The sequence below is a fragment of the Vombatus ursinus genome, unplaced genomic scaffold, assembly GCF_900497805.2.
Source record: "Vombatus ursinus unplaced genomic scaffold, bare-nosed wombat genome assembly UNPS02014801.1, whole genome shotgun sequence".
Classification (NCBI taxonomy): domain Eukaryota; kingdom Metazoa; phylum Chordata; class Mammalia; order Diprotodontia; family Vombatidae; genus Vombatus; species Vombatus ursinus.
In genome coordinates, this window is record NW_020954579.1 from 13,615,570 (window position 1) to 13,629,017 (window position 13,448).

Sequence of the window (13,448 nt, forward strand, 5' to 3'; positions counted from 1 at the left end):
CCAACACACCCAGGAAGAGTTAAAAGGGTGCTTTGGCATGCTAGCACACTTTTAAATGCACAGTTAGTTCCAGCTCTGCCTTCAATCAAAAGGCTTGCAATTGTAATAGACTGGAAACAGTTACAGAATACTTGCATGTACTCTGAATTAGGGGCCCAGCCGCTCCATTACACACTAAAATGCGCTTTTAGAAGCAGGCCTCCTAGCCTTCATACGGAATAGCAGCAAAGCATTCAAGCCCAGGACTCTCATTGGCTTTGTCTTTCATTGCATTCATTATATTATTGTTATTGTTCTCCTGGTTCTGCTCACTTCACTATGCATCAGTTCATGTAGGTCTTGCCAGCTTTCTCTAAAACTGCCCATTTCATCATTTCTTAAGGCAAGTAGAGAGAGTGCTGGGCCTGGAGTTCACATCTTCCTGAGTTCACATCTGGCCTCCAACACTTACTAGCTGTATGACCCTGGGCAAGTCACTTAACCTGGTTGCCTTAATTTCCTTAGCTGTAAAATGAGATGGAAGAGGAAATGCAAACCCCTCTAATATCTTTGCCAAAACCCCAAATGGGGTCATGAAGAGTCAGACATGACTAAAAACAACTAAACAACAACAACAACAATATTTCATTATGTTTATAGGGAAGGAGAAGGGCACAAACATTTATTAAATTGCCCACTATGTGCCAGGCACTGTGCTAAGTGCTTTACAGATATTATTTTATTTGATCTTCACAACAATCCTGGGAGATAGGTGCTATTATGATCCCTATTTTACATATGAGGAAACTAAGGCAACCAGGTTAAGTGACTTGCCCAGAGTTGCACAGCTAGTAAGTGTCTGAGGGTGGATTGAACACAGGTCTTGCTAACTTCACTTCACAACTAGCTGAATTTCATGTCAAAATTTCTTCAACCATTCCTCAGTTGATGGTCACTCCCTTAGTTTCTAGTTCTTTGCCATCACAAAAAGAGCTGCTATGAATATATTTGTACATATAGGTTCTTTCCCTCTTTCTTTGTTCTCTGAGATACAGACCTGGTAAAGGTTATGAAAGGGTCATGCAAAATTTAATGATTTTAGGGGCATGATTCCAAATTGCTCTCTAGAATGTCTAGATATACACGGCTCCATCAATACTATACCCATGTGACTAATATGGAAATATGTTTTGCATTATTTCACATGTATAATTGAGATCATATTGCTTGCCTTCTCAATGAGTGAGGACAGGGCAGGAGGGAGAGAATTTGGAAGTCAAAATTCAAAAATTTTATATTAAAAATAAATAAATAACAAATTGGAGGTGAGGGTAATCAGTACATCTATGTACTTTTTTCCTACAGTCCCTCTAATAACTATCATTTTCCTTTTTTTTTTTGTCAATTTTGCCAATCTGATGGGAATACGGTAGAATCTCATTATTGCTTTAATTTGCATTTCTCTGATTATTAGTCATTTGGAGCATTTTTCTTATGCTTCTTAACATCTTGGATTTCTTCCTTTGATAACTTCCTATTCCCATCCTTTGACCATTTTTCTATTGGAGAAAAGTTCTTGTTCTTATGAATTTCCCTGTGTATCTTGGATATGACCTTTATCAGAGAAACCTTGCTACAAAATTTCCCTCCTAATTTTTTGTTTCCCTCTGAATGTTAATGGCATTTGGTTTTGTTTGTACAAAGTTCTTAATTTTATATAATCAAAATTGTCCATTTTCTTTTCTCTGATCTTCTGTATCCCTTATTTGATCATGGATTCTTCCCTTATCCATTGATCTGAAAGGTATTTTCTTCCTTGCTCCTCTAATTTATTTAGTTACCCTAAATGCCTTAGTCATATAACCTCTTTAATCTAAAGCCTTTTCTATTATATTTGCAAAATACCTAGCAAAATATATTCCTACCAGCTTTGGTTAGGTATACTTCAGTTCTGTCCAGGAATCTGTCATCTCTATATTTGACAGATTTCTGGTCCAATATAAAGTAAATCTAATTGGTGGAGGAATTACCTACATGGACAAGGCCACAGATCCATCAAAGTATTGTTTTTAAATGAATTTTAAGTATTTTGGCTTCCGTGGTTTTATGTATATAAAAGAATATTGTTCAATACTCATATGCAATTTGTTTCTTTAACTGGATTTGTTCAGAGCATTATTAAGTTTATAATAATTTCATGTTCTGTCCTTTTTCAGTCATGTCTAACTCTTCATGACCCCATTTGGGACTTTCTTCGCAAAGATACTGGAGTGGTTTCTTTGTTGTTTTCTTCTCCAGTTCATTTTGCAGATGAGGGAACTGAGGCAACCAGGGCTGAATGACTTGCCCAAGTTCACACAGCTAGTGAGAGTCTGAGGTCAGATCTAAATTCAGAAAGATGAGTCTTCCTGACTCTAGGCCTGGTGATTTATCCACCGCACCACCTGTACTTGCCCTTTACAATAAATATTTTAAACAAAAAGAATCAAAGGCTTGCTTTTCTCCCATAACCTCTGGAGAAAAGCAAGCGTTTGATTCTTTTTGTTTAAAATATTTACACAATATTTTACACAAGAAAAACAAGGGAGATTGAGTGGTATCCAAGAGCTTGAGGAAATCAAGAGGATCAACAATAATAATAATAGTAATAATAACAACTTTCATTTAGATAGTGCTTTAAGTTTGGCAAAGCATTTTACATGTTATCTTATCTTCACAACAACCCTGAAGGGTAGGTGCTATGATTATCCCCATTTATAGGTGAAAAAACTGAGGCAGGCAGAGGTTAAATGACTTGTTTAGAGTCACACAGGTTGCGTCTGAGGAAGGATTATAAACTTATAAAATTATAAATAGCCTGGTTCAGCTCTCTATCCATTATACCACCTCACAAAAAGACAGGAGTATGGATCCTTTGTTTATCTGTTTTTGCTTTCTTCCCACAGGAACACATCATCTGTATCTACCAATCTTTGGACTAGAAAGGTATGATGATCAGCCCTTCTGCAGGGATGTAATAATCCTAGGTCAGGGGGAAAAAAAAGACAGGATTAGAAGGTGACCCTAATGAGATGATCCCAATCGAGGAGACACCTTTTGTAGCCATGCCTCTCTGGCACCTAGCACAGTGCCCAGAATATAGTGGGCACACATATAAACACTGTGATGTTGGGATTGATCCAGAGATTACACTGTTTAGTAACCTGCTCTCTGTCCCCACCCCCTAACAAGTTAGGCAATCCTATAGCCTGAGAGCCCCTTGTATTCTAAACACCTCTCTAGACACTGGGGGTTAAAACAGAGGAAATGATACAGAGCCCTCCGAATCTATTCGGATAGACAGGGCACACACTTATTGGGCAAAACTTAAAAGTGCAATATATAAAGAAGTCTAAGGTAACAACATCACCTGAAAATGTAATGATGTCTAAGATGATATAGTAATATCATCTGCTCGTAATATAGTAATAATTATTATAATTTATCATATCAAAAAACATTTACTAAGTGCCTACTGCATGTAAAGCACTCACTGCACATGGTTGGAAGGGGGCCGTGGGAAGGAAAGGGAATGTGGTATAAAGTTTAAGAAACACACTTATTATTTTCATGGAGCTTACAGTTTAGTTGCAAATATAGTATACACACAGAGAACTATAATAAGAAATAATGTAAAATAAATATATAAAAGAGGTTCAAAGTGCTATATGAGCTGGAGACTGGGGGAGGGCATTGCTAACTAGGAAAGATCAGGGAAAGCTTTGTGGATGAAATGGTTTTTCGAGTTGGATCTTGAAGAATGGGTAGGATTTTAAAAGGCGGGGAGGAGAACATCCTGCACACCTAAGAAATGGTGGGAGCAAAGACCAGGATGATAATAGAGAGCAGTGATGGTTTCTCATTTGTTCTTTGCATCCTCATGACCTAGATCAGCATTTTGCACTTAGTAGGTTTTTGGTAAATGCTTGCTGGGTGGATTGGGAAAGTGAAAGCTGGGCCATTTCTCATTGGGGTTAGTAGATCATGACATGTGAGAGTTAAAAAGATTGTAGAGATAGTCTTCATTTTATGGATGAGATCCAGAAAGATGATTTGCCCAACACGACACAATGAGTTAATGGCAAATTCAGGTGTCCCCATTCCCAGTCTTTCTACTAAACTGAATTGCCTATGAGAGCTGGGTGATGCCATTCTTAAAGGCTCATAAGTCCTAGCATGGCCTGATAAGCTTGAATTGTCTCTTGAACCATGTAGCTAGTGCAGGGGTGGGGAACCCGTGGCCTCAAGGCCACATTGTGGCCTTCTAGGTCTTTCGACTGAGTCCAAGTTTTACCAAACAAACTCTTTGATCAAGGGGATTTGTTCTGTGAAGTTTGGATTCAGTCAAAGGGCCACACTTGAGGACCTAGAGGGTCACATGTGGCCTCGAGGCTGCAGGTTCCCCACCCCTGCTGTAGCGCCTTGGGTGGAAAGAATGGTTGCTTTCCTATTCTCTTCTTCTCTCCCTTCCCCCATCCTCTGACAGGCCTCCTGGTTCCCCACCAGACTGTCCCGTCTTCATACTGGCCTGAACTCTGAGCTACGTCACCTCTCCCCCACAGCACCAGCCCTGCAACCGCCCACTGGTCCCTGCCACTCAACAACACTACCTTTTCAAGTATAAGTTTAACTTCAGTATCCCAGTGCTGCTTTATGGCAGGCTCTTCACCCAGGAGCTCTGGGACCAACTGAATCAACAGAATGCTCCCTATGGCTGGCGGGGGCTTTCCTACCAAGGTAATCTTTTGCTGCTGTCTCCAGCCCTGTGCTTCTTCCATTCACTGCCTCTCATCCCTAGTTCCCTTAGGTAAGATGGGATTCCCCTCATCCTTCCCACCCAGAAGCTGAGCTACATCCCAAGGGAGCTACAGTATTCACAGTACTGATTACTGTCCCAAAATTCAGACACCTGCTGAGCACTCCCTTCACTGACATTCTCATTCACCCCTAGGTTCTCCAAAGGAATCTTGCTAGAGCCAAGGATCTCCCACCCTTCTGTCTTTGGGTGCCATGGCCCCAGTCTGGGAGGGCTGAGGAGCTCTGTGGAGTATCTTATCTTTTCCTACTCGAAATGTTCTGATGTCCAGATACAGATAGCAAACATTCCAGTGACCTCAAACAGCCTTGCCTATTATTGTTCCTGCCAAAATTGTTGTAATTCCTAGCCTAGGGTCCTACCTGATAGAGCTCACCCATATCTACATCCCTTTTGCTTCTCTCTCCTCCACTACCCCCATTGTGTGTATCTAGTGTGGGAGGGAAGTCCAGAGATGCTGGGGTCTGGTTGGGGCAACTTTGTAAGGTCAGACAGAGCACGTCTCTATCCTGGGCATTGGTCATAGCTGTTTTCCTTCTCTTCTCGGAAAGTCCATGAAATGCAGGTTTCCCCAAAGACCACTGAGAAGAAAAGACCCCTTTGCCTTTTAGGCTAATCTACTGATCTGAGAGGAGGGACACAGGCATTGACAATGAGGCAGAAGGGTCCTCATTTCTGATCTTCATTGTTGTGTTCCCTTAAGATTATTATTTTTTTTGCAAGCTTAGGTTATTCTTCAATATATGCTCACAACTTAGGCCTAGCTAAGGATCCCTAGACCCTGGCCCTTCTGGATTCTTAAAAGGTTCAAGGGTGATGAGGAACCAAAGTACAAGTTATATTAATAGCTTCCCTTCCAAATCTGACACTGCCTTCTCCCCCCAGCCCTGCACCTTCTCACCAAGCCAACCTCCTTCTTTGTCTTGATAAATGGTCCATCGTTCCTACCCCATGTCTTTGCTGGTTTTTCTTTGGGTAAAAGGGCTAAGAGTCAAGAGCTTGTGATATGCCTCCCCCATACTCACTCCTTAGCTCCCCTTGTCCTGGCTTCCATCCCACAGCTATCGCTTCTACCATGAGCCTCCTGAATACCTCAGCCAATGCTCAGCTGTTTGATCTCTCTGTGAAACAACACCTGGGTTGCATTCGATGTGCTGTTGTGGGCAATGGTGGCATTCTCAATGGGTCCCGTCAAGGTCTACAGATTGATTCCCATGACTTCGTCTTCAGGTATGAGCCACAAAGCCCAGTCAGGAGAGAAGGCTAATGAGAAGATGGGGGGAGAGGTGATGAAGTGGAGGAGAATGGCTAAAAAAGAGAGGAAACAAGAGCATCTGGTCATAGGGGGAGAAGGGTAAAAAGTAGAGTAAGTACTGCAAATCGAGAACCTCCCTAATGTCTGCAGAACCTTTTTTGGCATGAAGAGAAAAAATAGCACCTGATTTTGAGGATCTCCTAATCCAATGAGAAAGATAGGACATGCTCATGGAAAAAGACTTAAGAACAAATATATGAATCAATACACGAAAATTAATATAGTAGAAAAAAAGGGATATGAGTGCCAAAAGAACATGGATGAAAGCAGCAATCCAAGATAGGAAGCATTTCCTTAATTTTGAAGGAGAGGAGGGATATGGACTGGCAGAGAGGAAGCTATAGGTCAACTTAGATAAGGTAAAATGAGTTGGGGATTAATGAGAAGTAAAGTTGGTATAACGGGGAACTCCTTTTCTTCTCAGGCTCAATGGGGCTGTGATTAAAGGCTATGAGGAGGATGTGGGCACCAAGACTTCATTCTATGGCTTCACTGTGAACACAATGAAGAACTCCCTGAGAGCTTACAGGCATCTGGGCTTCACTTCAGTGCCCAAGCACCAAGTTAGTACTCCCTATGGGACTGAAGACTTTGATTTGTAGAACACAGGCCCTTGGGCTTGGTCAACAGGTCATACCTGTATAGCTAGAACCCCTTGGAAAAATGAGGAGCACTAACCCTCATGCCCTTCAGACCCCAATTCTGGGCGTCACAGGAGATTCTGACACATAGCATAGAGCAAGGGTTTTTACCCTGGGGATTAATTTCAGGAGGTCCATGTACTTGGATGGAAAAAAAATTGCATCTTTATTTTGACTAAACTTTGGCTTCCTTTGTAATCTTATATATTTTGTTTCATGCATTCTAAACATTATTCTGAGAAGGGTTGGAGCTAGTTGGTAGTTCAGGGGGTCCATGAACTTGGATGGGAAAAAATTAGATTTCACCAGATACCAGATTACCAAAAGGGTACATGACACACAAAGAATTTAAGAAGCCTTGCCATGGAGACTAGAAGTTTAGAGAGGGAGATTCCCTATTGCCTCAGGCGAGACTCTATCCCTCAGAAAAGAAATGGGAAGTGGAAGTCAGTTGGGGTGTGGAGGGAGGGTGCAAATACACAGTGGGGGACATAGTAGGACTAGGATCTCCCAGTAGGTTTTTTGGTTTGTTTTGACACTGAGGGACTACAATTAAGAGCCCTTAATTAATCATACAGCAGATCAACCAGACAAGTGTGTCTTGTTGCCAAGTCTCAAGACTAACTCCTCAATCCAGAGCCTCCTTCTGGGCCCTGGGGATTATCAAGGATATCAAGTACCTTGCATCTTATCTCAGGGGATGGGAGTTGGAAGGTTTGAAGGTCATTCTCTAGTAGGCCAGCCCAGGTTTGGAGAGGGAGTATCTGGGCTAGATAAATATACAACCCACATTGCTGGCTCAGTTATCTCTTATCACTTTGGCAGGACCTGCACTATATCTTCATTCCTTCAAATATGCGGGACTACCTGATGTTAAAGTCAGCCATTCTGGGGGTGCCTGTTCCTGAGGGCCATGACAAAGGAGATAAGTAAGTAGAATAGGCCAGTTAGGGGTGGTATCGTGTTATATGGTGGGGGGTACAAGAAAAGGAAGGGGCAGGAAGCTGGAGTAGTTAGTAACTTGCCCAACATCCAGGGGGTGCATTGGTGGGATGGGGTGAGTGGAAACCAGGGAAGGCCACCGTCAAGGTTTCTCCAAGCAGGGTTGACTAATTCCCAAGGCAGAGGAAGAGGTTAAGACCTAAACTCTTCATTCCCATGATATCCCACCCTTTGGAAAAGTGCAGGTAACATCACTGCCAGGTAAATATCCTATTGGTCACCAATAACTTTTTTTTTGAGGCTTTTTTGGGGTTAAGTGACTTGCCCAGGGTCACACAGCTAAGTAAGTGTCAAGTGTCTGAGGCCAGATTTGGACTCTGGTCGAACCACAGGTGATAGGTGTCAGAGCTCAGTTCTGAATGGGCCAAGTAGGGATTTATTTATTATTTGTCTGAAGGATCTTTCAAAAACTAATCCAGCTGCCCAAAGCTAGGGTCTGGAAGAAGCCTTTCAGTAGTGGGGGTTCCTCCCTTGGTTAAGAAAATTGTTTTCAATGACTAAGAGAACCATGCTTCTCTCCCAACTAATAAACAGGAGAACAGATTGCTTACTGCTAAGCCTCCCATGAAATGCAGGCAAGACCAAGGAAATTCTGTATTCCTGTGTCTTCATTCAAACCTCTGTCCCTTCCTCACTTCCTTCCTAGACCAAGCAGCTTCTTTGCTCCAAACTGAGCTTTCTCCCATGAAATTCTATATGCCTGAAATGATTTCCTTCAGGGTTCCCCCTAACGTCTATCTAACTTTACTTAGCCCCACACCAATGCAAAAAAAAAAAAATCTAAACCCTAACCATTTTATACTCACCCCCTACAAAACTAAGGAGATTTTGAGGTTGGCCATCCTCTTAACTCCTCACAAGCATGCATAGTGCCCTGGACTTTGTAAGCACTCAATAATTACTAATTGATGATGGTGATGATGATAACAATGACTTTTGTGACCCGGGAGGGGTTTGGGCTCCTAAGAGAGGTTCACTCAGAGGCTAGGTTTTATATGATAGATAGTAGCCTCCCCAACACCAATGAACTCCCCCTCCCATTCCCCCATTCCTTCCCCTGCCCAATCCCCCATTCCTTCCCCTGCCCAATCCCCCTCCCAATCCCGTTCGGGCCGCCTTTCTCAAAATGCACCTCATGCAACACCTAGAGGATCTAACCCACAGAATCCCCGAACACCAACCCAAACTCCTCCCATATCTCCCTCTTCTCGAGCTCCATCCCAAACTCCTGGTGGACCGACTTCTCCCTCTCAACCTACTTCACGACCTCCTTCCCAAACTACCACCCCAGCTATAAACCCATCTCCCTTCCAAACCCGACCTCCCCCCCGGGGTCTTTCTCAGACTCCCACTCCACCTCCCTCCAAATCCCCTTCCCAATCCTCCCAAACTTCTGCCAATGCTTCTCCTTCTACAACAGTATGGCCTACTCGGACTCGGTCTCCTCTTGTCCCTTCCCATATTGCCCCATATGTTTCCCACCTCCTCACCCCAAACCCTTATTTTCAGCCACCTACTATTCCTATTCCTTTCACTCCTTGCTTTCCCTGTAACTACCCCTGCCCTCCTGAGAAATCCAAACCTGGAGAATCTCTCTATTTTCCACTCTTTCCTGCCCCTCCTCGTCTCCCTCCTCTTAAGCTCAGTTACCCAACTACTAATGGGGTGTTCACACCCCCTTGTTCTCTAACCCACCAGCCTGCTTTAGACTGTTTCACTTTAACAAAACCCTATCGTGCTCCTACCATAATACCTGCAGCTTTCTATACCCCTTTCTCTCGACACCATCCTCATCCCCGAGCTCATAGGTGGCGGCGTCATCACTCCCTTGTCCCAATATCACCATCATCTCCAACTCGGTTTTCTGATATTACTTATAATCGTTCTGTACATTTCTTCCGTGAAAACTCCTAGGCCACAGACCTATTTTGGACCAGACATCTCTGCGAGTAAATTCAAGCTGTTGCATCCAGAGTTCATCAACTACCTGAAAGAGAGGTATGGAGGGGCCCAGGGCCTTGGCCCTTTTCAATGCTGAAATCAACTCCCTGACCTTTGCCTCCATCTCCCTCAACACTTTCCTTCACCATTGGGTGGTCACTGCTTGATCCAGGCACTAACTAGCATCTTCCTGCCCTATCCCTCTCTACACTTCCTGTAGTCTGCACTTAACCCCAGGCCCCTCACCATCCTTAAGATTTGGGGCTTAAGGGAATATAGTCACTTATTCCTTTCATAGATAATCAGAGCTACTACTGTAGACCTCAGAAGCCATCTAATCCAATCCTCTCATTTTATAGATGAGGAAACTGAGGCTTCGGTCACACAGATGAATAAAGATCAGAAGAGAGATCTGAATCTAAATCTTTCATTTCCAGAACTAATGCTCTTTCCACTGTACCATGAGTTGTCTGCTACCTCTTGGTCTAGGGGCAAAGGATAATTTTAGAGTTGGGTTCAATAAAGAGTTCACTGTGGGATTCCCTCAAAGACAGAGCAGTGACAAAGGTAGGGTTGGTGGGAAGGAGGAGGGAACCAGGCAGGAAGAGATTGGGTTGGGCTCCATTATATAGCAGCAGCTTCTAATTACTACTATCAACATTGATAAGATATACAAATATAAGAAATGGGCTACCAGCATGGGAATATGACTAACAAAGGATGAATCCTAAAAGTCATTGAAGAAACATTTTCTAATTCATTTGTGCTAGTTGTTACAAAAATGCAATACCATGCATGGTCAGAGTTTTAACTGTCAGAGGCCTCTGATTTGCATGGATTGAACTTTTTATGTGAAAAATCATGACCCTTCTTTTTGCCTCCAGGTTTTTGAAATCAGACCTCATCAATAAAAAGTATGGGTACCTGTACATGCCCAGTACTGGAGCCCTCATGTTACTGACAGCTTTGCATACCTGTGACCAAGTAAGAAATCTCTCCTCTTCCTGGTACAGTCCTGTTGTGCTTAGACCACAACCATCAGTGAACCTGATTATTCCCTGTTGCAGATCTTTACTAGATCTTTAGGCCTATAATCAGTTTCCTGAGAAATACTCTTTAACTCATGGTAACGCATCCCAGCCTTTGCCTCCTTCGGTCACCGCCCCACCCCCAGGCAAAATCCCATCATCGTTTACCGAACTGCTATGGACTCATATTTTAGCCTTTTCCCATTCATAGCCCTTTCCAACTTGTTTCCCTTATCTTAGGAGATGTATGGCTGTGGATGAGCAGTAACTATCTTCCAATTTCTTTTAAAGAGAATAAAGTGGTCCTTGCCAATACTAAAATTATGGGGTCCAAAGCTTCACATACTACTAGTTGAGTATTTCTTAATAAACATCCCTAAGCATAGGCCCACACCAATATGCATCCTATTCTCACATCCTTTCCCCGTTTATTTGCAGACCTAGCAATTTATTACATTAATATCATTTATAACATAGTACTGGGGGGTGGGGGAAGAGGGAAGGGTGAGTAATATGGAAGACCTGGTTTCAAATTCCCCTCCTATACTAGCTGTTACAATAAGGAAGTCACAATCTCTCTGACAGGTTTTATTAATATTGGCATTGTCCTCACCATAACTCCCACTTTTCTTGACATTCCATCTCTCCCTATCTACTGGACCCTTTCCTGATGCCTACAAACATGACCAAGTCTCTCTCCTCAAAAACTCAACTTTCATTTCCTTAACCCCTACTCTTCAGTACCCAACTCTAGGCACACATACCCCCAAAGCTGTTCCATTCCCAGTGATCTCATCAATTCACACACCTTCGATTATCTCTATGTAGTCCTAGCTCTTCTCCTGAGTTGCCTATTGGACATTTGAAACTGGGTGTCCTACAAACATCTCAAACTCAATTATATCCTCAACAAAATTTCACCCCTTTTCCAAACTTTTCTATTACTGTTTTGGGCACCACTATACTTCCATTCAAGTTCCCAACTTGTCATCCTTGAGTACTCTTAATTCATCCTGCATATCCAATTAGTTGCAATCTTGTCTCAGTCACCCTAGGCACCTTTGTCTCCTCTAAAACAAGTCTATTTGGGCCTGCCCAACACACCTATCCCCTTTCCAACTAATCATCTGCACAGCTGCCATTTTCTTATAATACAGGTGGAATATCATTCTAGCATAGCTGACATCTTCCCCCTCCCAAACTCCAGTGGTTCCCTATTGGACGTAGGATCAAACACATGTACTAGGCACATAGGCCTTCTCGCTGTTATGCACACAGGATCCTGCATCTTACTGATCTATACCTTTGTTCTGGCTACTCTTTATCCCTGGAATTAACTTCCTCACATCAGTCACTTGGATATCCTGGTTTCCTTTAGTTCAGCTCAAGTACCTTCCTCATGAAGCCTTTTCTGATTTGCCTACACCCTGCCTTCCCATCCCACATGCTAGAGTACCCCAAACCCAAAACTACCTTACTACATTACTTTAATGTATATTCTGTACCTACTCCTACATATATGTTGTCTCCCTTGAAACAAAAGATCCTTGAGACTGCTGCACTACACAACTTTCTAAATTAACTTTTTAATAAATGAGTCCTTTCGAGCCAGGGACAGTATCTCCCCTTTTCATAGGATTATGCATTTAGTGGGAATAAATGCTATCAACTAATTTAACTCTTCTTGTGCAGGTCAGTGCCTATGGGTTCATTACAAGCAATTACCAGGAATTTTCTGACCATTATTATGAGCGCAAGAAGATGCCCTTGGTGTTTTACGTCAATCATGATATGCGCCTGGAAAGCAAGCTGTGGAAGAACTTGCACGATGCTGGCGTCATGAATCTATATCAGCGCTGAATCCAAAGCCAAGCCATGAAGTACTCCAATAGCCAAGCTCAGCATTTTCTTACAAAGTCACTTCCGTTTCTGATATGGAAAACCGGTCCTTGGTTAAGAATTAACAAATGGTTTGCAGAGGCATTATTTTGAAACAGAAAAATGCCCTACCCTACAATGGAGATGAAAAAAACAATCGTAACATGCAGCTGGGGGCATCATGCCTTGTTGTTGATTTTCCTGCGTTTTAAAATCACACCCTCTTTACCCCACAATAGTATAAAAAGCCAAAAAAATTTCTTAAACACAAAAACTTCAAACTCTGCCCAGAGACAACCGAAAAGCAATACTAAAGAACAATTCAACAAGAATCATTCAGTAAGATAACAGCAGGTCTCTGAGAATAACAAGATCAATTCCTGCAAGATGAATTTCTGCCCAATAGGGAGGGGAGGGGAGGCACTCCCACCTGATGAATGGGTGGATAATTGTAATTTGAAACATTTTACCACTCTGTATAATTACATAAATATTAAATGATCTTTTGCTTTTGTCTTTTTTTGTGGAAGGGGGGATTAGAGTGGAAGTCAGGACGTGTGGCAATCACAACTAGGATCCAAGAACTCTGTGAAGTTTTTTGACTGGATTTTCAGAGCAGTTGATTATAAGGATAACTGCCTACCAATCCTGTTTGCATAAGGCAGATGAAAATTCTACTGCTTTTGGAAGTCAGAACTGTAAGCCTTCCAATAACTGGCACCGAAGAAGCACATTCAGAAAGCCTATGATAAACCTAACAGCTTCTCACACTAACCTAAAAGGTTACAAATATTATTGAGCCTTCTTAC

The 13,448-nt window shown here is 42.5% G+C and overlaps 1 protein-coding gene across 1 annotated transcript in view; it reads left to right on the forward strand.

The window, feature by feature from the left end:
• Nucleotides 1-13,132, forward strand: part of ST6GALNAC2 (ST6 N-acetylgalactosaminide alpha-2,6-sialyltransferase 2) — a gene marked incomplete at its 5' end in the record, with an annotated part of 58,404 nt that extends 45,272 nt beyond the window's left edge. The window contains 8 exons of the mRNA XM_027872984.1: nucleotides 2,925-2,964; nucleotides 4,581-4,755; nucleotides 5,896-6,064; nucleotides 6,574-6,712; nucleotides 7,616-7,719; nucleotides 9,707-9,790; nucleotides 10,618-10,717; nucleotides 12,454-13,132. Of these exons, the coding sequence (XP_027728785.1) occupies nucleotides 2,925-2,964; nucleotides 4,581-4,755; nucleotides 5,896-6,064; nucleotides 6,574-6,712; nucleotides 7,616-7,719; nucleotides 9,707-9,790; nucleotides 10,618-10,717; nucleotides 12,454-12,621 (979 nt within the window). The remainder of the gene's footprint in view (nucleotides 1-2,924; nucleotides 2,965-4,580; nucleotides 4,756-5,895; nucleotides 6,065-6,573; nucleotides 6,713-7,615; nucleotides 7,720-9,706; nucleotides 9,791-10,617; nucleotides 10,718-12,453) is intronic.
• Nucleotides 13,133-13,448: the final 316 nt, after the last annotated feature.